The sequence below is a fragment of the Podarcis muralis genome, chromosome 7 (genome assembly GCF_964188315.1).
Source record: "Podarcis muralis chromosome 7, rPodMur119.hap1.1, whole genome shotgun sequence".
In the NCBI taxonomy this organism is placed as follows: Eukaryota; Metazoa; Chordata; class Lepidosauria; order Squamata; family Lacertidae; genus Podarcis; species Podarcis muralis.
The window spans coordinates 60,966,432-60,991,669 of record NC_135661.1 but is presented as its reverse complement, the minus strand read 5'-3'; the positions used below and the strand labels follow the sequence as shown (position 1 = coordinate 60,991,669).

The following is a 25,238-nucleotide window of genomic DNA, read 5'->3' as shown; positions in this document are numbered from 1 at the left end:
TTGTGGAAGCAACCCTCTTAGTTTAACTATGCACTGTGTGAATATTTACTTTTGCAGAGAGGCAACGAGGGTGAGAAAGAAGTTCCCTTCCCTCTGCTCTGAAAACCCATAGCAAGGATGGAGAAGCTGTGGTTCTCCAGATGTTGATGGACTACAACTCCCACCATCTGTGCCCACTGGCCAGACTGGCTGGAGAAGACAGAAACTGGAGTCCAACAAGAACAGCTGGAGAGCCACAGGTTAGCCACGCTTGCTTTATGGTGATGGCCACTGGGCTGAAAAAGCAGAAAGCACAAATTCATGGTGGATAGGCCTATCAGCAGACATGATAGCTACATGAAATTTCTGTATGCTATGAGTACCATACCCTGCTTATAAGCTTTCCAGAAGCATGTGTCTGGCAGCCACTGTTGGAAACAAGGTGCAGGCGCTAAATCCTTTAGAGTGCCTTTAGAGTGCAGGGCCCTTATGTCCTTAACGTGCATCTGCATTCAGTGTGCCGTGCACCATGCATACCAAACATCATGGATTCTCCTTAAAGGAATGGCCAAGCTCTGAAAACATCTAATGAATCTGTGCCAACAAAGGAATCCAAGCCAAAATCCCAAATGCACTTCCTATCTTTTGCCTTCTACTTTTCAAGCGTTGTGTACAAGATGGGTGGCTTTCATTTTTTTTTTTTTAATGGAACACGGCATGTAAATGCAACCCTCCTTACCAAGAAATCTGCACTGCCTTCAACTCCTTGGATGCGCCCAACAGGGCCCTGTAGAAGAAAATAAAAACAATCAAGTATCCAAAAAGGCAGTATGTGCATCAGCCTGAGAAAGGGAGAGGAGGACTGTCCCCTCTCATTTTTAACCAGAAGAAAAGAAGAAGAGGAGGAGGAGTTTGGATTTGATATCCTGCTTTATCACTACCCTAAGGAGTCTCAAAGCAGCTAACAATCTCCTTTCCCTTCCTCCCCCACAACAAACACTCTGTGAGACGAGTGAGGCTGAGAGACTTCAGAGAAGTGTGACTAGCCCAAGGTCACCCAGCAGCTGCATGTGGAGGAGCGGGGAATCGAACCCAGTTCACCAGATTACGAGTCAACTGCTCTGAATCACTACACCACACTGGCTCACAGTGTGGATTTAAGATTCAAACAATAGAGGTCACAGCTTGGAACAGATCAAAAAATAAATGTGCATGGTCAACTTGCATAGAAAAAGGTGCTACCCACAGCCCACAGTAGTTACTCATTATTTTTTTTAATAAAGTATCACACTTGCATGGCATCATGGGCATTGTAGTGTCTAGCTGTCAGCCAGGGCTGCTTCCAACCTTGTAAGTGTTTTCCCCTCCAATTCTATGGAAATTACCCCAAGTAGTAGCAATAAAACTTACAGGTTTCCCAGGAGGCCCTGGAGGCCCTTGTGGCCCTTCTGGTCCACGTACCCCCTGAAAAAGAGACATGAAAGTCAAGAGACTAGCAGCCTAACATGTGAAAAAACAATCCAGAATGTTCCCCATTAATACTGCCACAGTCCCTACGCAGGGAAGTTACTAAATGATGTTTTTTAACATGAGTCACTGACAGCCACCAGTAGAAGACATGAAGGTCCAAATACCCAAAGGTGCTGATGGGCAGGCAAGAGTACAATGACTGCCGGTAAGGGGGCATCAATATCAGGGTGAAGATAATGACTGTGACAGGAGTTGCTGAGAGGATGAGTTAACCGAGGAAGGAAAAGAACAGAGACTGTCTTTGGTGAATAATGGCTTAGCAGATGATGGGAACACACAACCTGGCTTGAACACAGGAAGCTGCCTCATTCATAGCAAGCCAGGCATTGGTCCATCTAGCTTACTGTTGTCAACAGTGACTAGTAAGCAGCACTCCAGAGTCTCAGCCTTTCCCAGCTCTAGCTGGAGATGCCGCTAGGGACTGAATCAGGGACCTCATGAGTGCAAAGCAGTTGCTCTTTCCCATGGAAAGACTGCTTGGCCACTTAGAAAAAAGGGGAATTTGAGAATGAACATACAGTGATAAGGACAGGGAGGAAAGGTCTTAGGCCAGGTTGTGTTTATGCCGCAGTTCTGCAGAGTGGCACAGAGGAAGAGCAAAACATCATGGGGAAGTTGAATACATGTTTCATTCTAAAAAGTAAGTTTCTTATGGTTACAAAGGCATATTGGAAAGTGTGCATGCGAAACCCATTTGGAGTGCGTCTGAACGGAAAGGGATTTCTGAATTAGGTGGAAGGGAACATTTTTCTCGCCCCTGCTGCCTTCATGCCTAACAGAAAAAGCATACATTTTGCAGAATACTACAAAACAACAACATGCAGAATACATGTGCCACATAGTTTATGCAAATATAATTTTGAATAATTTATGCAACTTGTAGCTTACAGCACATATTGATACAGAATTTGGCAGAGAGGTTCAATTATTTTAGCATACACAGTCCTAGTGATAGGGAAGAGGATGAGAGAATGGAAGCAATTGGGAAGAGATGTAGCTGTTTTCATTTTATGCTGACATATTTCTTTCTACTTCTGGATCTTTTGTCCTCTCCCCTCTCCTTAGCACATGAGCCCTTCGGCTACAGGAGGACCCACCCACCTGTTTATGTTTAGATTTGCATATTGTTGCAGCCTTGCTGATTCCCACCCACACCTGAGCTGTTTGTGCAGCATGGTCTATCCATTTGAATACGCAAGTATAAATCACAGAAGCTCTGGATGCCAATGAACACTGGGTCTAAGGCAGGCTTCCTCAAACTCAGCCCTCCAAATGTTTTTGGCCTACAACTCCCATGATCCCTAGCTATCAGGACCAGTGGTCAGGGATGATGGGAATTGTAGTCTCAAAACATATGGAGGGCTGAGTTTGAGGAAGCTTAGTCTAAGGCCTGGCTATGTGCTACAGTCAATACATGAAAAATATCTATGCTCTGACAATTCAGAATTCGAAAAATTCATTAGGAGAAAAGCAGAGAAAGTTGGAGATGATCACTGTGCCCCTAGATGCCTTTCTCCATCTCAGGGTCACCTTCTCCCTCCTTTAGGGGCAAATTTTCATTAAGAGTTAGGAGGGGGGAGATGAGGATGAGTGAGGCAGTTGAGGTGAATAACAGGTATATGGAGGGAGGCAACACGAGAACAGGCCTTTTCAGCAGTGGCTCCCCATTTGTGAAATGCTCTCCCCAGGGAACCTCCCCTGAGGCCATCATTACATATCTTAAGCCGGCAGGCAAAAACATTCATTTTTCTCCAAGCCTTTGGCTCTTAATTAACTGTAACCACCTTGACTGGGTGGGATGTTTTAATCCTGCCTTTAAAAAACAGGACTGTGTTTTAGATTTGTCATTGTTTTAATTTATGCTAGTGTGAGTTTGTTTATTGTTGTAAGTCGCTTTGAGTTACTTTTGTTTTGAAAATGACTAATGTTTAACTTAAGTAGTAGTAGTAGTAGTAGTAGTAGTAGTAATGTGCTGGTACTATTAAGATATGGCCCTCCAGCTTTAGCTTTCCCTGTGCTTGCCTGTAATCCCCTTCAGTTTTCTCTGCACATCTTAATTTTCAACAGGTAAAGCTTATCTACTTCTGACAACTGTAGCAGCATATGTTGTTGTTTAGTCGTGTCCGACTCTTCGTGACCCCATGGACCAGAGCACGCCAAGCACTTCTGTCTCCAGCAGCATATAGCCAGGCTCTTATTGCAGAGCAGGCCCAGGAAAGCCAACAAACCCCAAGTCGTATTCACCCATCTCAGCTGGATCCCTTACCTTGGGTCCCAGAGCTCCAATTTCTCCAGGGAGTCCAACCTGGCCTGGAGAGCCCTTAAGAGAAAGAAACAGAGAGGGGAGAAAATGCTCTTTTTTAGTCATATGATGGGAACAGCCCTTTGTTCATCTGTTCAGGCTCTGTTGGACGTCTGTGGTGGCAAAGGGTTTGCTAGGCTAACAAGCAAGGAGAGATGAGCAGGCACTCTCCAGCTAACAGCAAACGATTCCATCTATGTCTGCTGAAAATGCAGCACCTCATTCTCCCACTTAGGTGACACATTAGTGAACATAGGTGCCCTATGACAGCACAAGTATGTGCACATGTAACAGGTGAGAGAGCTCATCTGGAGGCGCTTCTGGGTTTGCATTTTCTAATTCTGGCCACTGACCAAGCAAGGAAAAAAATCTGTTTAATCCAGCAAAAGTCTGGATAGTTATCAACAGATAAGGCTGGTTTATTTTACACTGAGTCAGATCGATCTAGATTCTAGCCCAATACTCTGGCAGCAGGTCAGGTAGGGAGGGGTCATTTTCCCATCACTCACTAGAGGATTCTTTTAACTGAAAATGCCGGAAACTGAACTTCAGACATTCTGCATACAAAGCAGGTGCTCTGCTACTAAGCAAAATTCCCACTCACCCACCCCTTGCTGTCAGTCAGCGTCTGGTGCATGCAGAGAAGCAGTGGGCAACCCCTGCCTCGTGGGCCAAATTAGGCCTGCAGGGCTCTCATGGGGCTATTTCCCCCCAAGCCACATCCCCTTGTCCCACATCTGTCATCATATATGTCAGTTATGGGGCAGGTAAAGATGTGGCATTGACCACAAATAATGAACCACAGATATTCCTGCAAATTTATTATTCTATTTTTGTGATATACAAATGACGTTGGAAAACTTGGTCTATTTATTTGTTTCATTTGTTATTCCTAGGATCTTTGTTTATATGGCCTTATTTATTTATTTATTTATTTAAAAAGGATGTGGCTGCAAAGGAACAACTGGGAGTCTTGAAATGTGCTCCTTGACAATCGGTGCTCCCAAGTGGAGTCGTACCCTAGTGAGAGGTGCTGAATTCAAGCTCTTCTTAGATCAGCAGGGATCTTCATTTCATGATGTCATGACGAAACCAAGTGGTTGGCATGTGGGCATCCCTACCTACCCACCAAGTAGCTCACAGGAGCGAGTGAACCCAGGATTTGGCCCACTGGCTGGAAAAACTCCACCCCTCCCCCCCGGTACATTTTGGCTCAAGATCCCTCTTCCGAATGGCTGAACTAATAAAGTGATTATTTTTTTTAATAAAAATTTGCCAAACCAGTGGCACATCATGGCTCACAATGCTTTGACAGTGCAAGACCCTTTGTATTGGGTCACTGCCCCTTCCTCTAAGCCAAGCTATGAGCACACACTCCTGTAAGCACCCCTCACAAATCCAGCACACTGCCTCCCGCCAGCCAAACCCAAGCTCACATGAACAGCACTTACAGGAGATCCTTTCAGCCCAGGCCCCTGAAATGAGAAGACAGCCACAGTAAACAATCATGCTGCGTTGAAGAAACCAGATGAAAAACATGAAGGCTGCAGCTGAGGCATCTCCCAGAGGCAGAGCAGCTGTCTCGTTTTCCCAATCTGGTTGTGTCATATTAATTAACTGCATTTCTGAGTCACCTGCCCCATAACCAGGGTTCTCTTTGGGTGATAGACAGTTTAGGCAAATAATAACAGTTATAAACATAAAACCAGCAAACAGATCTAATATAGCAAATGAGTGTGCAGCACTCAGATCCATCAAAACCACAATGCAGAGGCTTAAAACATCTTACAGGGGAAAACACCCCCTCCAGTGAAAGCGTCTACCACCTTCTGTCCACTCTACTTATGAGTAGAGAGGGATGATTAGGATTGAACTGTTATCCATGCTTAGAGTAGCTCTACTTAAATCAATGGGACATTACTAAATAAGTGACTTAGTTATAGTGTGTTTGCCTTCTATCTCTCCTCTGCAGGGCTTAAGGTTTCATACATAGCTTCCCCCCCTCCACTCCCCATTTTATCCTCACGACAACCCTGCAAGGTAGGTTAGGCTAAGAGATGGTAATTGGCCCAAAGTAGCCCATGTTGGCTACACCTGCCCTAAACTATAGCTTAGAGCTATAGGAATGAGCCTTGATAAGTCCTAGGCTCATATGCTCCCTCCTCTGGCATAGCTGCAAAGAAGAGATCGGAAGCACTTGCTTCCACTTTTAAACTAATGAGAGCTCCACTCTGTGTCTAAACCTGGGGGGGTCTCTGGCTAGTTTAAACTACGGGTTGTTAACAAGCCAGCACCATAAAGGACAGCTTGATTTTGGCTTGTTTCAACAAACCACAGTTTCCCCAAGTCCAAAGGTAACAAGCAACTGTGGTTAGTTTAAAAGTGAATGCTATATAACTCCTCCTTACTGCCGCACTAGAGGAGATATGGGGAGTATGCAAGCCCACTCTCATCACACTCAACTATAATCCAACATGTTGGTGTGATTGTGTACACTGGACGTGTTCATATAGCGGTATACTTTCTTAACAAATACAGCCAATAAAGAATAAACACTTACCGGAAGCCCTGGAGGTCCTGGAAGTCCAGTCTGGCCCTGAGTGAATGCAAGAGGGAAGAGATATTCAGTGCAGCAGGATCCACACAAGTGGAATATGACTTAAGCTGCAGATCTACTTCATGGGGCAGATCGAGATATGAGCTCCAAGGACCCAGCCCTACCAGATAAGATTGAACCTCTTGTGTTTGCAGGTGCAGTGTGGACAGTATTGTTGTCTGAATTCACCTAAGGCCTCTGTTACTTTGCACAGACCAATTACACCCCCCGTTTCCCCCTGCTCTAGTTGCTGGGGGATGTATACAGTGCATACATGCATCCAAAATCACTTTAAATCATTTTGTCCCCCAATTGGTCCTCATTTGGAGGCCTCCAGCCCCTCACTACAGCATCTGCAATGCACAGCTGTCACAATCACAAGCCAGTCTTAAAAGAACCACTCCATCTCCTCGAGTCACACAGAAAACAGTCACTCACTTTGGGGCCGGGTCGCCCAAAAGGTCCTGGTTCCCCTTTTGCTCCCGTTAGGCCCTGTAAAAAATGGAAAGAGAATTACAGGATCAGCTTGTGGGACACTAACTGGCATCTGCAATAAAATAGGTAAAAACACCAGGGCTGGAAAAGAAATGGGTGAAGCAGCGAATTCAAACCAAAAATCTTTGCCACAACTGCAGAGCATCCAGAAATAGAAACTGCAGGTGTAAAAGTTTTTGTGGAAATGCAGGCATGTGCATTTCACTGCTAAATCAAGGAATAAGCTAGTCATCTAAACCAGAAGGCATTTCGCAAAAAGACCTCAAATGTGCATTCCCTTACCAAGATTCCTAAATTACCTACTTCATGGTACTAATCCCAGTGATCATAGGCACAGCCAGGTTGGGGGGGGGGGCAGACTAGATGCCCCCCCACCCGCTTTGTCCTTTCCATTCTTACCTTAAATATATGAGGTGACCAAGGGTAAAACTAGCAAAAATAAATAAATCATATAATAATAAGTGCTGGAGATGTAAGGAACAGATAGGAACATACTACCATATGTGGTGGTCCTGTCCAGAGATACAAAGATTTTGGAATATGATTTATGAAGAGATAAAGAGATCGATAAAATCTACATTTAGCAAGAAACCGGAAGAATTTTTATTAGGAATTGTATCAAATAATATTCCCAAAAACAAAATCAGGTTATTTATGTATGCGACACCAGCAGCAAGGGTTATAGTAGCAAAACACTGGAAAGATACAAATACACCCACTAAAGATGAATGGGTTGTTAAATTGTGCGAGTACTTGGAGCTCCTGAAGCTGACAGATGCAATAGGAGATAAACCTAAAAAGATGGTGAAAGAAGAATGGGAATGTTTAAATAATTATTTGAGGGGCAAGGGTTCATCAGTAAAGACCTGGTTATGTTTAGAATGATACCGCATAGGGAAATGTTCCCTGATACCAAGACAAGGGACTCCATGGAATGCCGATAGAGGGAATTGATAAGAATAATGATCTGTTGTGACCTTGACGGAAGAGTACAATAGACGAGCCTTCTTGTGTTTTGGCTCATTTTTCTATTTTCCTTTTTTCCTTTCCTTCTTCTTCCCTCCACCCCCCCCCCCCAATAACGGCTCATGTTTTGCACCATGCATTTTGATATTTTTTGTAGTTTTGTATCCCTTTTTATTGTTGAGGATTTCTTTTTTGTAATTTTGGTTGTTTATATTTACGTGTATTTGTTTAAAGCAAAATTTAAAAAAATTAAAAAGAAAAAAGAAAAAAAGAAGGGTCACACATAAGCGCCCATTCCCTCTACCCAGCACTTTCTACTGGACTGGTTTCAGAATAGTAGAATCTGAAGCAGCAGCACTCCAGGAAGTGTGGCAAAGTGGAAGCAGCCAACCATATTTCTGAAAGCATGGGAGACTGTTCAGACACTGAAGCTGAAGACTATTATAAGAAGGTGGGCATGCAGATAACTACAGTTGTACCTTGGTTTTCGAACAGCTTAGTTCTTGAACATTTTGGCTTCTGAACGGCGCAAACCCAGAGCAAACTATTTTTGGAAGCCGAATGTCCAACAGGGCTTCCATGGCTTCCGATTGGCTGCAGGAGTTCCCTGCAGCCAATCAGAAGCCGTGCTTTGGTTTCCGAACATTTTGGAAGTCGAATGGATTCCGCTTGACTTCCAAGGCACAACTGTATTTTGATAAGAGATGGAGTCCCTTTATTTTGTATAGGTGTCACAAAATACAGGAAAATGCTAAACCACAAATTCAGATTCTGGGAATACTATAAAAATGTTATGTACCGGTACTTCTATTTATATGTGTTCTCTCTCCATCTCTTGTACTTTCTCCCCATTTATTTCCTCTATCTATCCATCTATTTCTTTTGTACCTGTATTTATGGTTTATAGCTTTTGAAAACAAAGCTTATTTCTTAAAAAAAGAAAAGAAATGCTGTGAATAAATAAAAAGGTTTAGCTTTGGGAGTGATTGGGAGTGATGTGGGGGTGCCGTTTTTACCAAAAAAAAAAAAAAGATAGCACAAGTTGCAGTCCTTCTGGCTTCAGCCCCCACATCTCTAGCTATCAGTTCAATCTCTGAGCAGGAGGCGGCTGCATCTCCTTGACAGTGCATCTGCCTCTAACAGCACATGCAGGAACACGACGGCACCAAGCAGAGCACGCAGTTTGCTATTTCACCTGCTGCTGCAGCCACTGACAGGTTATCAACAGCTCAAGATGTAACTGAGGACAATAGTGTTTTTCTAGGATATCTTTAACCAAAACAACACGCCCTCTTTGCTTTTTAAATCAGCACAGGGCAAGCGATTGCAAAGTAAACAAACAGAGCAGGCAATGCTCAAACTCGTGCAGGCAGGATGGGGCTCAGGGAGTGGGGCCAGGAGTCTTACAAATACAAAAGATTTCCTCTGTTTTAATATGTCTAATGGAAGTAGAGGTGAGAAATAAACAAATATAAAGCATGAGTTGCTAAAGTATCCCAAGTGTGGTGCAAAACAACCAGTTTCTGCAGCTCAACATCTTTGCCCAAAAAAGCTCAACAACATTGTGTCCGGATTTTCACATTTTTAAATATGGCAACCCTACCATGGACAGGCTGAAAATGGATAGTCAAACCTCGGATCCTGAACGCCTCCGTTTTGGAACGTTTCAGCTCCCGAACAGCGAAATCCTGGAAGTAAATGCTCTGGTTTTTGAACATTTTTCAGAAGCTGAACATCCGAAGCTTCCTGCAACCAATCGGAAGCCACATCTTGGTTGTGGAACCAAGCCAACCGGGCTTCTGGAACGGTTTACGTTCGACAACCGAGGTTTGACTGTACTAGCAAAGCATGCAAATCACACCGGATTTGGAGTGAGCAAAGGAGGACAACCATTTGTACTCACATCAATCCCAGGTTTCCCCGGAGGGCCATCTGGACCTGGAAGGCCAGGTTCTCCCTTGGCGCCCTGTCACACAGAAACATTTGAGGAATCAAAAGTGTTCTTAGGGAGAAAAGAAAGTGAAAGCATCACAGTTGCACACTGCCACTCTGGGGGATGTTCGCAGGGCCGGCCCAAAGGCTCTGTCCAACACTGCAAGCTCAGTTCCACTTGTGCAATGAAACTCCCTCTTCCCTCTCCACATGCCCCCCAGATGTGTTCTGGAGGGTCCCCCAACCCCCTGGAGCAGATTGCTGGGTTGTTGTTTTTTAGTGCAAAGTAATTTGATTTCCCACACAATCACAACCACAGCTTTACAGTGATAAGGTCTGATACTACTTACAAACAATGCATATTAAAATGAAGGCCGTCTTTGCTTTCCAACAGTTACAAAACAGGTCTTAAGCCTCCCACAACAGTAGCTTCTCATGAGCATCATATTTGGGGCTCTGCATTCTAGACAACTCAAAGCTGGGAGACAGGTACTGTATGTAACCTGAAAGTGGTTGCAGCTTTTTATTTATACTAATGTTCACACTATAAACAAATTATAAGCCCAAGTAACCCCTGCTGACATTACTTGCTTAGATACTCACAGGGCTCCCTGCTGCTCCTGGTGGGCCTTTATCGCCCTAGAGAAAAAAGGGGAGAAATGGTTAAGAGCATGTTCCTCTTGAAATGATCGCTGTCAAAGCAACTGGAAATGCAAAGTCACCAATACGCAGTTCTGGGGGATATAATGAGCATATCTGCCCCCTAGTCCTGAAAGATATGCACAGGCTGCCTCCTTGGAACCAATTCAAGGTGTGAGTTTTGATGTGTAAAGACCCGACAATCTTAGGACCTGGTTACTTGAAAGAACATATCTCCTCATATTGCATAACAGAAATCTAACAGTCCTGTCTGGGCTCTGAGGTTCAGCAGGGATGGCACTCTCAGCAATGCCAGCATCAACTGATCAGTGACCGCCCCACAAGGCCTTCTCAGCAATGGCACCCCCAGCTGCAGCACATCCTCCTTCCATCAATTTGGCTGGCATCAGCTGAAGACAGTCCTCTTTCTGCAGGCCTTTGAAATATGGTTGTTTTGCCTGGCACACCCAGGTAGAAGGTGGAAGGCTTGACACCCCAGTTGGGTGAGAGCAGTTGGAAAGAAACCTTTTTATGAAGAAGACTGTGTATGCAGCTTGCAAGCATCAGCCCGGCAGGAGCCAGCTGCAGATTACTACACAGAGGGAGGGTGTCTGAGGTTTCTATCTTAATTTCTAAGCAGTGATATATTTGCTCATTTGTTAGACTTTCAGTTTTTAATTTAATGGCATGCTCTCAGAGACTGTGGTTATGGCTTAATTTGTCAGGCTCAATGGCATCACTGGAGGCTGCCCCCTGTGACATCACCGCCCCGTGACGTCACTGGAGATGACCCCAGGTCTCAGATTTGGAGCCTTAAATCTGGGATGCTCCTGACCTGGCAAACTTACTCTGAACTGGCCTTCTGAACATGTAATATAATGCAGATGGATGTGCTGGTATGCCGTAATTCAGGGGTCAGCAAAGTTTTTGCGGCTTGGGCTGGTTCACGGTCCCACAGATGCCGCAGTCGGCCAGAGTGCACACGCACGCATGCACAAACACTATTTCCGGCGCTCCTTCTGGTGCAGTGGAGGTGTGCGCAGCTTCCCATTGGCTGCAGAAGCTTCCTACAGCCAATGGGAAAGCCGGCTAGTGTCACGGAAGGCGGTCCCCGCTCTGCTCCATGCCAGTTTAGCCAACCGAGTGGGTGACGGGGGTCCATGGGACGGTGAAATGACCCTCATGGGCCACTTGTGGACCATGGGCCTTAGGCTGCCGACCCCTGCCTTAATTGAATTTTAAATTTACAGTTGTATTTTAAACAACATTTTTTTAAAAATGCCTTTTATATTGTTGTAACCTGCTCTGAGATTTGCATTTGAAGTGAAGTGGGGGATAAATCTCATAAATAAAACAAAAGTTTTCAGGTTTTCTTTTCTTTCCTTCCTTCCTTCCTTCCTTCCTTTCTTTTTCTTAGTAATACAAAATATATGTCTCACTCATTACAGAGTGGCATGGGTCCACTATAAAAAAGACACATCAACAGGAGGAAATGTTTAAAAACAGCAATTATTTGTAATGCTGTCAGTAGGGGCCAGACCTGCTCCTGGATATTAACAATAAGTCACAAAATCATACCAAGTGAAAATAAACTTATCACTGGAGAGACATGGAGGGAAGTAGATACAGTGGTACCTCAGGTTACAAACACCTCAGGTTACAGACTCTGCTAACCCGGAAGCAGTACTTTGTTTGGGGACTACAACTCCCATCATCCCTAGCTAACAGGACCAGTGTTCAGGGATGATGGGAACTGTAGTCTCAAAACATCTGGAGGGCCGAGTTTGCCTCTGCCTGGTGTGGGGTATTGCATTATTAGAAAAATTGGCACACAAACTGAGAGTATGTAGAGGCCAATGCAAAAGTGTTAAGTTTTGTTTTCTTTTAAAATAAAGTGTCTAGTCCATATGATTGCTGGGGAAACATGCCACACTGCTTGCTGTGGGCTGTGGGGCCTGGTGCATCTCAGAAGCCAGAATGATTGTGAGTTATGGTCACCTGTACAGACTCTAAAATTAAGAGATGGAAATTAGAGATGGGTCCATGAGAAGGGAAGAACCACAAACAGCCACCATGGTAGGGAGTCAAAAATTGCATCCAAGGCACTAAGACTCCAGAACTGCGTACCGGAAGTCCTCTCACGCCCTGGGCAACTGCAATTTCACCCCCTCCAAGCTTTTTGTCTGCAGCCATAAGGACTAGAAACTTACACTTGGAAATCAAAGGTGCCTGTATTACCAATGGGCAATCCAAATATCCTGTTCTGAGTTTGCACTGCAATCCCAGAATCACATAAGCATGCTAAGAGTTACAAGCAAGGGGGTGGAAGACTTGGATTAGGCCCCACCCCATAGGATCATGGCATCATAGAACAGATTCCCCTCCACATCATCATCATCTGCCCCAGTTTACATTTTTCCATCCCTTCTATCCCACCACATCCATCTCCCCTCGGCCAACTCCTTTAAGCAACTTCGAAACAATAACAGGAGCCCAACACCCCCCTCCCCAGGAAAAGGCAATGCTGATCCATAAAGCCAATGAATGAACATTCTCACTCTAGCCATAGCTCTCCCCAGGATTCCAGGGAATGTTTTTTAAAGATAAGCCCACATATGGTGATAGGGTGTTATTGCGGGGAGAGAATACAGTGGTACCTCGGGTTAAGAACTTAATTCATTCTGGAGGTCCGTTCTTAACCTGAAACTGTTCTTAACCTGAGGTACCACTTTAGCTAATGGGGCCTCCCGCTGCCGTCGCGCCGTGATTTCTGTTCTCATCCTGAACAAAGTTCTTATCCCGAGGTACTATTTCTGGGTTAGCAGAGTCTGTAACCTGAAGCGTCTGTAACCCGAGGTACCACTATACCACTTAGAGATGAATCAGATTCTGGTCTGTACTGTACTGTAAATCAGATTTGAGAAAGCAAAGCTCACTGGCTCCCTCTAGCCTTTTTGGATGGGCACTGCACCTGGGATCCTGTATACAATGCCTTCTTTTGTACCCAAACCATCTCTCTCCCCCCCCCCCCAACACACACACACACACACACACACACACACACACACACACCATCCCTTCTGCTGCTCAGGTTCCTGTGCAGTGTGCTTACATCAATGCCGTCAGCGCCTGGCACTCCTGGCGGACCCGGGGGCCCTCGTGGTCCAGGTTCTCCTGGAGGACCTTGCTAAGGAGAGAAATCAAACAAGAAGCAAAGTTATTTGGGTGGAGAAAAAGGTCAGCGAAAACCAAGAACCAACTAAGCTGGACGAGCTTGTCCCACAACCACATCACAACCCCAGAGAAGCCAAAGATTGAAAGCCTCAACCTCTTCCCTGGAGAGCTGGGTTGCAAAACAGAGGTGTGGATAGGAGTGTGCCTGAAGCCTTGGGAAGGGCAGACAGATTTCCAGCCCCCTCCCCATGCCTGATCATATTGCAAAAAAAATAAAAAAAAATAAAAAAAATAAAAAAAAAAATCAGCTGAAAATAGGTGAAGCCAACCACTGAGAAGCAGGGTGACAATAAGGGATATGGTACAGATCATGATAGATCCGGGAGATTTGAGGTTAAAATCCTCAAGCAGGCAGGCAAATCACTGAGCAACCTTAGACTAAGCACCATCTATTGGTCTGAACTACTTTGCAGGGTTGCTGTAACGGTAAGATGCAAAAGGACAACAACAGACAGACAAAATTTTGTTTGGAAAAAGAAAAAGGTTTGGCTGCAGCTTTGAAGCCCTTTTGATCAACCAGGTAAAGGCAAAGAGATATTGCTTCCTCCTCCTTTTCCTCTCAGATCTCAGGGTGTCCTAGAATTGGACACAGGATCTTAAGACAGCATGGAATTTGGCCTCAATGAAATTTCCCCTCAATATGAATCACTGGCTTCAGCTGCCTACTGGTCCAACACATACAGCTTCATAAATAGGACTGCAGCAATGCCCTCAGGCACCCAAATTTTGGACTGACATTTTTTAAGTAATATCAACAAATTTTAAATGCTCCGTTCAAGTTTCTCTGCAACTTGGCCTTTTGAATTTGTGGGAAGATCAGACAGCAACTCTCCAATCTAAGGAACTTCTTAGGAGGATGCTGGCGGCAGCGAGAACATCTTTGGCCCCAAAACGGAAGACATTACAGGACTTAAGCCTCTCATTGCAGTAAAAGAATATGTGAACCCTGGCTACTGCAGATAAAATAACTCACAAACCACATGTTTCTAAGGGTAAGGAAGAACCAGAACATTTCTATGCCATTTGGTGGCACTGCATTTCTTGTGTGTCAAATCCTCTCCCCCACCACCAAATTGCAAAATTTGGCTTTCGTGATGTGTTCTGCTGCTTTCATTTTTCTCCATTATCTGCTCTCCACATACCCAAAGGCAACTTTGGTGTGCTTTAAATTACAGGCTCTGTGTGATTTTAAAACTAGCTTGAACAAACATGCAGAAGTTGCGCAGAACTCTGGTTGAATTTGGTACCTCAAATTCCTTTAAAATTCTAAAAACAATTTAGGGTGCTTCCAGAGTATTCATCCCGATTTGTTCGTGGGTAGGTTAGATGACATTGCATCAAGTGTTATCCCACATTTTCTAGTCCATTTCCCCATCACATTCTTTTATTGCAAAACACCCAATTTTCGGGCGAAGCAGGTTTTTTGCACAAGAGCGCCAAACCGCCTTTAAATACACAACCTGAATTTGCCAGCATATGAATGAATCACATTCTAACGTGTTCAGTACATAATTTCTCTGAATAGATGGCTGCATACCTGAATACAGACAGTAATAAGTCAGCCCGAGATTACTACTCTGTGTAAAACAAGGAGCTACTATGAAAGCACAGGTCCTTTGGTATATATTTATAGCTGTCGGGGGTTGGCCTGTGTTTTCCCCCAATGATGGCATGCTATAAATAATAGCAAGTAATAATAATAAGTAAGTAAGGTTGATTGAGTTTCAGTATGTGAAGTGCTTTCAACAATAAATGCTAAGGGAATGATAAACGTAAGCACTTTGCAGTTCCATTGATTTCAGTGTGGTTAAGCATATGCATAGTAAATACATTCCATTGAAATCAATGAGATTTCAAAGTGCTTACATGTTGCTAGATCAGCCAGTATTCTTATTTAAGGGTTTGGATGGTAGATGATTAGACTGACATTGTTTGGAATAAAACAAAGCATTCCTGTCTGAAGTTTTACTAGGTGGTTTGGTTAGTAAGGATCATCTTAAACGTCTCCATGTATGATTACAGCCAGTGCTTTTTTTCTTTAAAATTGTTTAGGGGTACTCTCATTTTGACTCAAGAAAATCACCATTTTACAGTTCAAATCAGGGAAAATAAATACAGTAAATGGACAAGAGTACAAAGATTCACAAAATGTTTAGGGATATGCATCCCCCCAGAAAAAAGCACTGAATACAGCAAATTGAGTCCAGGCCCCTGTGAACCTTGGAACTACGTAAAACAAAGCAGTCCTAAAGGAATCTGAGGCTTCTGGCTTTATTTCCCCCACTTCTCTTTACTTTAGAATGTGACATTGTAGCGTCTGGACTGATGCGAATAATATATGTACATGTTCCTAAATAAGGCATTGAACTTATAAAATACCAGCTTTGCAGTCACTGGGGATGGAAGCTTCCTGAAGGCATTCGCTGAATGAATAGCCCCCTTTGTCCCTCAAAAAGGGTGGCAAAAGTTTCTCTGTGTTAAGGTCCTGTGTTCTTTTCCAAACCAAAAAGAAGTTGTAGAAAGGACTGCATGTATCTCTGACTGCAAGTCACTGTCCCTAAGGTGAGACCCAATCAATATTCAGCAAATCAAGGGCTTTCCAACCACCACCACCAAATAACTCAAAGCATTATCTTCTGCTTCAAAAACTGTTTTTCTTTTTCTTTTCAGAATTGACCAAGGACTTGGATTTTTATTTTAAAACATCCCATTGCCATCATCAGATGACCAGCCAAATTTCTTCAGCTCCTTTAGTTTGCAGTCTGCAGAGAGTACCGGTTGCTGGACACATCCTGTTCATCACGATCAGGATAATAATAACACATCTTTTGCCCCAAAAGACAGATCCACATAAGTACTTTTTAATTTGGTTCCCAAAGGCAAGATGTTTTTCCGCAGCTGTCCAGGGCCCTACAAAAGGCAACATTTCCTGCCATAATACTTACTACCACCCTACTGAATATAATGGTATAATGCAAGATCCCTTTTAGACATCTGAAATCACTTTTGTTTTGCTTCTTACAACATTGCTTCCACAAATTTCTTCCACAGATCTCTTCCCTGTTCACTTCCAGGGGGTAAAATTCCCCAGGAGTCTCCGTGCAGAAGCACAGGGAGACCCCTGAAAAGAACAAAAAACAGTTTTGCCAGGAATAAAAGGAAAGCACTTCTCTCCTCCCCTGACCCAGCCAAAGAAAAAGAAAAAATAGTATGTTTTATAACCCCAACAATCAAGCTGTGCCAGTTCCCCTCATTATTTTAAGCTTGCAAGAAAAGATAGTGTATTAAAACTACTGTAATTATTCAGACATTGTCCTCCAGCACTGGATCCCAAACTGCAAACAAGTTTTGTTGTTTTCAAGGCCCCCACCCCCCCACCCCATCTGGATCACACCTAGACATTTTCCAGTAGAATCATAGGTAAAAAGGAAACTTACGAATTGTGTCACGGAGAAAGAGATGGTTTGGAGGAGAAGGCAGAATTTGAGGCTGCCCAAAAAACTAGCCATATCGAGGTCTTCAGGCTAGCTGGATGAAAAGTGGGGGCCCGCCAGCCCCTGAATGACTAAATCTTTAGACCCAACAGGAGCAGAGAGAAAGGCAGAAGGGAGGAGATGGTGGGTCATTAATATGTAGTATTTTGGTGAAAGGGGAGTTAATGACCTGACTGGGAACTCCCCTCCCAGCCCACTGACATATGAGACGAGAGGAGCTGGCCTCAAAGGTGGAATTCATGGGCCAGGTGAAGGGAAATTACTGTAGGCATCCTGCCCTTTTGTCTCCTCTTGGACTGTGGGAAAGTATAAAACATTCATTATTCAGCCCTGTTTAAGGGAAGTTTTTAATGACTGGTGTTTTAATGTATTTTTAATCTTTTGTTGGAAGCTGTGAAAAGTGGCTGGGGATACTGAGCTAGATGGGCAGGGTATAAATAATTTTTATTTTATTTTATTATTATTATTTTCCTTAGCACAGAGGTGGGAAACCTGTGGCCTTCCAGGAATTGTTTGACTAAGACACTGAGGGCTTTTTGGGGGGGGAAGCCCTGTTTAGGAAAGTTTTTTATGACTGGTGTTTTAATGTATTTTTAATCTTTTGTTGGAAGCCGCCCAGAGTGGCTGGGGAAACCCAGCCAGATGGGCGGGGTAGAAATAATAAATTATTATTATTGTTTTTTAAATGAATTTTCACTGGTGATGAGGGGGGTGAACTCAAAATGGCAATTTAAAATCATGCAAAGGGGTATTTTTTAATCTTTATTTAAATAAACAAGTACCACAAGGCATTCATTTAAATTAAATTAAATTGTAAATTACTGTGATTTAAATAAACTGCGCATTTAAAACTCCACAAATCCAAAATATTTTATTTTATTTTATTACAAAATCCTGCTGAACATAAACCTATGGAACAGGCCTTCGTCATCTCCCGCCTCTGGTTGAAAGAAAGTAAAGTACAGCGGACTAGGCTGTACCAATCCCATTCAGAGCTATGTTTAGCTATTCATTAACTGCTTGTGTTGTTATACCTCTTCGCAGGTTGCCTGCTACAAGGTTATGCAGGGACACAATTATTTCTGTTTGCACTGAGCGTGGTGAGGGAGCTGCAATTCCAAAAGGTTTTGCACTGTGCCAGAAGATGTGGGCAGCAGCTGGTGAAGACATGCAGACATTGAACAGCCTATATCACTCCCTTGTGGGATGTGGGACACTGCAGAAATTATTTGCCACTTGTCAGGTGCTTCCTTCCTTAGGGCTCATCCCCACTTCTGCTTGTCCCATGCTTTTGAGGTTTCTCATTTGCCCTGCTGCTTTCCTAGGAAAACCCGCTGTTTACTGCTCAATCCAAACAAATGTCAATTGGGTTTTCTGTAGACTGAAGGTTGTTCTGATTCAGCAATAAATGGGATTTTCCTGGGGAAAGTAGTGGGGCAAATGAAAACTCTCTAACCCATGCCTAGAAAACATGGAACAAGCAGAAGTGTGGGTGAGCCCTCGGAGGGGGGATTCCCCTTCCCCAGCATAAAGGTAAAGGTAAAGGTACCCCTGCCCATACGGGCCAGTCTTGACAGACTCTAGGGTTGTGTGCCCATCTCACTCTATAGGCCAGGGGCCAGCGCTGTCCGCAGACACTTCCGGGTCACGTGGCCAGCGTGACAAGCTGCATCTGGCGAGCCAGCGCAGCACACAGAACGCCGTTTACCTTCCCGCTAGTAAGCGGTCCCTATTTATCTACTTGCACCCGGGGGTGCTTTCGAACTGCTAGGTTGGCAGGCGCTGAGACCGAGCAACGGGAGCGCACCCCACCGCGGGGATTCAAACCGCCGACCTTTCGATCGGCAAGTCCTAGGTGCTGAGGCTTTAACCCACAGCGCCACCCGCGTCCCCTTCCCCAGCATATTCACTCCTATATCTACTTTTTCTCTAGAAGGTGAAGGCGATATTATAGGAACTGGACTAGGACCTGGGAGACCAGGTTTAAATTTACCACAAAACTAATGGTGAGACCTTGGGCCAATCACTCTCTCAGCTTAAACCAGAGTTGCTGTGGGGAAATGGAAGACCATGAGTGCCACGTGAACTCCTTGGAGGAAACCAATAGTGGCGGGGGGTCTTAATGTAATAGAGAAGATCTCCATCTTGTCTGCCCTTGTCCCTGAAGTGGAGCAAGGCTTGAAATACAACAAAAACGAAGCAAGCTTGGTGTTGAAGCCATAAAACCTGCCTGAGTGTCCATCTTAAGATGGACAATGGGAACTGCTAGGTTCATATTTTTATTGCTGCAAACTGCCTTGATATTTTTGTTTATGCTAGAGGTATATAAATATTTTTAATAAACAAATAACTAAATAATATGATGAGAATGCAAACCTGTACAATTATTTTGGAAAATGGTGTTTGAAAAAGTTTCTGCTATTGTGCGAGAGGTGATACTGCCTGGTCTGAGGCTAGCTTTAGAATGTAGTTCTTATGGAGAAAACTGAAAGACAGCATTTCAGAACACCAAGACCAAAGATGATTTTGAAACTGTGTGGTAGCTGTTTATTCAAAACACTGGAAAGGTAAATATGCCGGTACCCTCAGCACCCATGGCTCACTCTGGGTCAATCTGTTAAGATGGAGAGTTAAAGACACTTAACTGATATAATCAACTCTGTGACAGCTGGGGCTAATGGGAGTTGTAGTCCAAAACATCTGGAGAAACCTAAGTTGGGGAAGGCAGGTCTAAAGCGTCTCCTGCATTGCTATACACATTCAACAGTCTTCCCTACTACCAACCACTTGTGACACTGCCTCTGTGTTACTCACTTTTCCTATAGTGTCATTTCTTAATTAATCCAATTAGCACCTCAAATTGAGACTTCTGGGATCTGAAAGCTCAGTGCACACACGCGCACACACAAAAACATTGTGTAGGTTTTTAGTCTTGGAGGGCAGCAGTATTACAGTTTGGAGTATAAAAAGCTGAGGAAGAAATTCAATTCAATTCAGTTTGTACTTGGAGGTCCATATACCTAATTTGCACTTCCCAAAACAATACATGCGCTTTGAAATTCCCACTTGGCCAACTTTTGCAGTGAAGTTTTCCAACTAAATAACGTGTGCAGAAATGTACGTATGCCTTCTGCAGTGTGCAGTCTGCAACATCTGCAGTATGCAGCCAACACTGACAGGCAGCAGCTCTCCAGGGCTTCAGCAGGGCTCCCTCCCGGCCCTGACTGGAGATGCTGGAAATTGAGCTTTGGGCATCTGACAGGCAAAGCAGCCCCCCTTCCTCCAAAATTCCCCTCCCCTCCATGGATCAACACAGCAGCTTCCACTTCTCCTGAAACAAAAACCACTTTCCTCTCCCCCCGCCCCCAACCCATTTATTCCCCCCCCCCGCCCGCCGCCCTCATTCATTCACTCTCCCGTTCATTCATTCTTGCCTCACCCTTTCCCCCCACCGACTTCGCTCCGCCCCTCCGATTTGATTGGCTCTCCGTTCGACGCACGCGGCTCTGCAATCCATTCGTCGAATAAACCGAGGTTGACGGGTTTAAAGTATACACAGTATGTACAGTATATAAAAAAAACCCTCAGAAAGCCGGTGGGCGGGGCTTATATCACAGCCCCGCCCACCTCTCCCGGAAGCGTCTAGCGGCGCTATGTGTGTGTGCGCGCGCGTTGCGCTGCCAGGAGGCGGCGCCGTCAGTCGCTGCCTGGAGACGCGCGCGCGCGCACGTCTTTTTCCTCTTCCCCCCTTCCTTCCTCTTTTCTCTTTCTTTCTTCCTCCCTTCCCTTCCCTTCCCTGCCCGCCTCTCTCCGTACCTTGACAACGTCCTCCTTCGCCACCACCACACCGGGGGCTGGGGGTCTTCGGGCTCCCCCTGCTTCCCTTTGAGGGGCCAGAAGGGCTTTGTGTGGGAGGGGAGAGCTGCGGCTGAGGGGCTTTTTGTATTATTATTTTTTTTTGGGGGGGTGTCCTTTGCTGGAGTTTTAGGCGGGGTTTTAAAGTGGCCACAGGCACCGCCCGTCCCCTCTCCCCCCCGAAGGTGGCGGTGGGAGGCTCCGGAGTCCCTCAGGAAAAACCCCTCTTGAGTCGCCCAGGGTCGAAGGTACACCTGAGTGCCGGCACTGCATGTATATCTGAGGAAAGAGAGGTATTTATTTGCCAGGTGCTTGGCAGGTCCTGTAGGGCCCCTTCTGTCGTGTCTGCCGGTGAAGGGGGAAGAAGAGGTGTGCTTGGGACATGCTCCTTATCTACTTTCAGGGGTGACCCTTCGCTGGTCTAGGTTGGCGGAGGTAGCAAGGGCATTCAGACGTCCGGGGTGCTAGGTGCCTTTGGGGAGGCTGAGTTTTGGAGCCTTGGTTTCCAGAGAACTTGCCAGAGTAGGGAAACCTTGGGGACTGTCAATTGAGGTGGTGGTGGTTGGGGGAGGAGGAACTGGCAGCTGCAGCTTATTTAGTTTTGGTGTTGGGTTTTGCTTCTTATGTGGAAAGGGGGGGCCCTGACCTGGCCTGTGCTTTCGGTTCGGGAAGTGCTAGAGGGATGCTGTGACCAGAGGGAGGCCGCAGAGAGGCTTTATTACGGAGCGTAATCCTTTGTAGCATGTTAGCGTGCTTCTGGGATATTATTTCAATGGGAAGGTCTGTGGAGGGGTTAAAAACTGTGTGACAGTCAGTTGGGGAGGAGTGCTCGGCTCAGCACTGCAGAAGGCCTTTTTGGCAAAGAGCAAGAGGGGAAGTTGCATTGTTGGGAGCTGAGAGGCCGTTTTCTCTCTAGACCAAGATCTTGATTATGTAGAAGGGTGTGAGCTGAATTTTAGGGTGGGGTGCACTTTATCAGAGGTGTGGAGTGAAGGAGCCTGGAAAGGCCTGCTTTAGAGAGCTAAAGGAAGGAAAGGACATCTCTCCCTTTTTATTTTTTTATATATTTTTTTGCACTCTTGCGCAGCCATCTCTTATCTGCAATGACAGGCAAATCGGTCCGGGATGTGGATAGATATCAGGCTGTCCTTGCCAATCTGCTGTTGGAAGAGGAGAACAAATACTGTGCAGACTGTCAGGCCAAAGGTAACATGCGGAACCGGTGAACGTATTGTGGGGTTGGGGAAAACTCTGAGCTTAGCCTTACCGTAGGGAACTGTGTGGCAACGAGTAGGTGGAATAAGATTGTGCCACTGTTGGTGGATGATGATTATATCTTTATTGGTGTGTGTTAATATGCATATGTACATAATATGCATACATAATATACAAATACATGTAAGGATTTTTTAATTAAAAAATTACTAAAAGCATTATATAAATGTAAGCAGCAAATGCTGTCAATTTCAGGTCATCTTCATTAATACTGTGTGGTATCAGGATGAGACTTCCTCTTAGGCAGAAGCATGTACTGCAGGTTTCTTTGTCAGAAATTCTAGCTCCTTGGATGTATGCGCTTGTATGCCTCTTGAGTTGGATGAGGGAGGAAAAGCAAACAGGTGGTGAAAATGGTCCCTGATGCTGGAAAAATCAAGTGGCGGTATGAAAGGAAGGTTGCTGGTAGGCTGGCTGGCATTTTTGTAAAGGGGGGGAGGGAACCCACGCCTAATGCAGGGGGTACTGCATGCAGTTGGTTACATAATGGCATCAACTGGGCAAATTGACAGCACAGACTGTATTATAAATTCTGTATCTAAAGAAGGTACATTGGGGATGAATTCTTTCTGGAGGCTGATAAGTCCAGATCACATGGGAAGGCCACATCAGAAAAGAGAAGGGAAGGATGATTCACAAAAAATACAGATTTGGGAAATGTATATGTGAGCCATGGACAGCATCTGTCTACTGGAGTCTAGCATTATGTACTCCCAGGCTCCTGTTAACATTCCTGTGTCTCAACTTCCTGTTAAATGCCTTAACTTTTTAGCTCTTTGGGTTGTAAGGAAGTTTGAAAAAAACTTAGTGTCTGGAAGGGTCGCAAACAAACATGTTGGTAAGGCAGCTCAATATTTATTCCGAATGCCTCTGATTACTAAGATCTATTCAGAGTTCTCAGGAAGGCTGACTCATGATATCCTCAAAAACTGATTTTGGAAAACTCTTTGGAAGGGGATTGCCATATCTGGAATGGAGAAGATGATGCTTCCTCCCCCAATCAAGCTAGCTAGAAAAATGGAGCATGTTTGGCTTCTTTCATATATCTTTGCACCCTTACTTCCGTTGCCCAGTGCTGTTTGCTCTGCAGTAACCATTCTGAAAACACTCTGCTTGTGTTCCTGGAAGCAGGACCCAGTGGCCTTCTGGTTGTTTTCATGATGCAAGGCTCCAAAGCTTATGGTTAAGAATAGTAATATAGATTACAATTGAGAATCCAGTATAAACTAAACATGTTCCAACAAACTCTGCTCTGGGGTCTAGTGGCACTTTGCAAAGTGCAATGCAAAATTGGGAAAAGATTAGATGCAGTCCAGATTGCCCAACTCTAAGCAAAGAATGTTTTGGCTCAGTTGGTTCGGTCCCATCTGTGCTTTAAGCAGAAGAATTCCTGTATTTTGGAAGTCAAGTGGATTTCTTGGTGGATGTTGATGGCTTGAAGCTTGAGTTACCAATGATTTAGGTCATCCTGCCCCAACCTGGTGCTCTTCAGATGTTTTAGATTATGAATTCTCATAGTCTTGGAGGGCACCAGACTGGGGAAGGCTGATTTAGGTTTTGCCCTTTTCACTCTTTGTGCTGCACCAAACTTCAGAGCTTCTAGGCTGGGCTACAAAGAACATGTGAAGAATGCCCATGTGTTTGCAAACAGAATTGGGTCATTAAATTGATTGGAAGCTCAAGGCTGGTGGTAGGGGTAATGCCCCTTCACAAAACACATCCTAAAAATATGGAATTCATTGCCACAAGTGATGGTGAAAGGTTAAATGGAGGCAGTATAACTCTGAATACCAGTCGCTAGAGGAATGATTTCTGTCTTGCTCTGCTTGTTAAAAATGTGCTGGCCTGTTTGAAATGAACCATTGATTCATATCCGGCATAAGATCTGTGTACAGTATGTCTGAGGGAGAAGCTTCTTGTAAAGTCCATAGGCACTTCTTATGTTATCCCATGTCAATAAGGGTTCAGGTCTATAACACCAATGACCAATATTGCTGAAGACCTTTGCTTAGTTTCTCTTTGCCTGCCTCATATTTCTGTCCACTTCCTGTTTTTCTGAGTTTCCTTTCTTCATTTGCATAGCTTCCTGTGTGCTCATAGTCCTTGACTCCAAGCAGCCTACGCTAGCCTCCCCGTGGTTGAGCGTTGGAAGATATTTCTATGACAGTTCCCTGAGAAGCCAAGACTGATAGTTTTGCTCTCTATGATACTTGGCTGAAACCGCTTTCTAAAAGGTTCCCTAAAGTCTATACAGTATTTAATATCCACTCCCTGACCTGCCAGCATTCGTTTTTGAGTAGCCCATAAAACAGCAAGCTACCTTGGTGCTATAATTAATGTAAAATTGAAGTGTGCCATTAAAAATGTAAAATGCACCACACAGCTAACAAATTTCAAACAGCCAGTGTCCCCGCAAAACTGTACAGAAAATTTAAAAAGCATGGAGACAAAAAGGAAACAAAAGTGAAAAAGGATGTCTAGCACGAGAAGAAAGCTGGTTAGGTTTGACGAGGGAAGTCTGCGGTTAATACCTGATAGATTCATGATTTTCAGACTGTGATCAGGGACTCTTAGGATTCTAAGGGTGTCTTATAGCAGTTCTGGATCCTTAGTACCTAGGTCAGTAATGGTGGACAACCCTTCCTTGTGTTGTGTACTTCTAGGATCCATTCACAGATATGCTTGCCTTTTTGCAGAGTAAACGGCAAGACCAAACAGACTTTGCTATCATCTCACATGGGCTGTGTATGTGACCTCAGACATTTTCCAGAATCCTCTGTATCGTGTAGGATGTTTTCCCTCACCTTGGTGGGGCTTCCAACTTCACAGGTGAACTTAGTCAAAAGTGCAGAACCTCAGACTGGAATTATAAGTGAGTAGAGCCTTAGGTGGAGAGATATGGGTGGGGGAAGAGACCTTTTTCAGTTGCCTGAGTTTGACT

General features: G+C 44.6%; 2 protein-coding genes across 4 annotated transcripts in view; one reads left to right on the top strand and one right to left on the bottom strand.

Moving 5' to 3' along the window:
• COL9A2 (collagen type IX alpha 2 chain) overlaps positions 1 to 17,337 on the bottom strand; it is a 51,257-nt gene extending 33,920 nt beyond the window's left edge. The window contains exons 1-10 of the mRNA XM_028738983.2: positions 17,111 to 17,337; positions 13,552 to 13,626; positions 10,404 to 10,439; positions 9,772 to 9,834; positions 6,846 to 6,899; positions 6,372 to 6,407; positions 5,263 to 5,286; positions 3,776 to 3,829; positions 1,390 to 1,443; positions 719 to 766 (exon numbers count right to left, since the gene is read on the bottom strand). Coding sequence (XP_028594816.2) covers positions 719 to 766; positions 1,390 to 1,443; positions 3,776 to 3,829; positions 5,263 to 5,286; positions 6,372 to 6,407; positions 6,846 to 6,899; positions 9,772 to 9,834; positions 10,404 to 10,439; positions 13,552 to 13,626; positions 17,111 to 17,182 — 516 coding nt within the window. The 5' untranslated portion in view covers positions 17,183 to 17,337. The remainder of the gene's footprint in view (positions 1 to 718; positions 767 to 1,389; positions 1,444 to 3,775; positions 3,830 to 5,262; positions 5,287 to 6,371; positions 6,408 to 6,845; positions 6,900 to 9,771; positions 9,835 to 10,403; positions 10,440 to 13,551; positions 13,627 to 17,110) is intronic.
• A 3,527-nt stretch (positions 17,338 to 20,864) lies between these two features.
• Positions 20,865 to 25,238, top strand: part of SMAP2 (small ArfGAP2) — a 28,886-nt gene continuing 24,512 nt past the window's right edge. The window contains exons 1-2 of one of the 3 annotated variants that reach the window (XM_028738986.2): positions 20,865 to 21,270; positions 22,110 to 22,228. In XM_028738986.2, the coding sequence (XP_028594819.2) occupies positions 22,126 to 22,228 (103 nt within the window). In that variant the 5' untranslated portion in view covers positions 20,865 to 21,270; positions 22,110 to 22,125. Of the gene's footprint in view, positions 21,316 to 21,562; positions 22,229 to 25,238 lie in introns of those variants that run through there. The other 2 variants (XM_028738984.2, XM_077931928.1) reach the window with 2 other exon arrangements.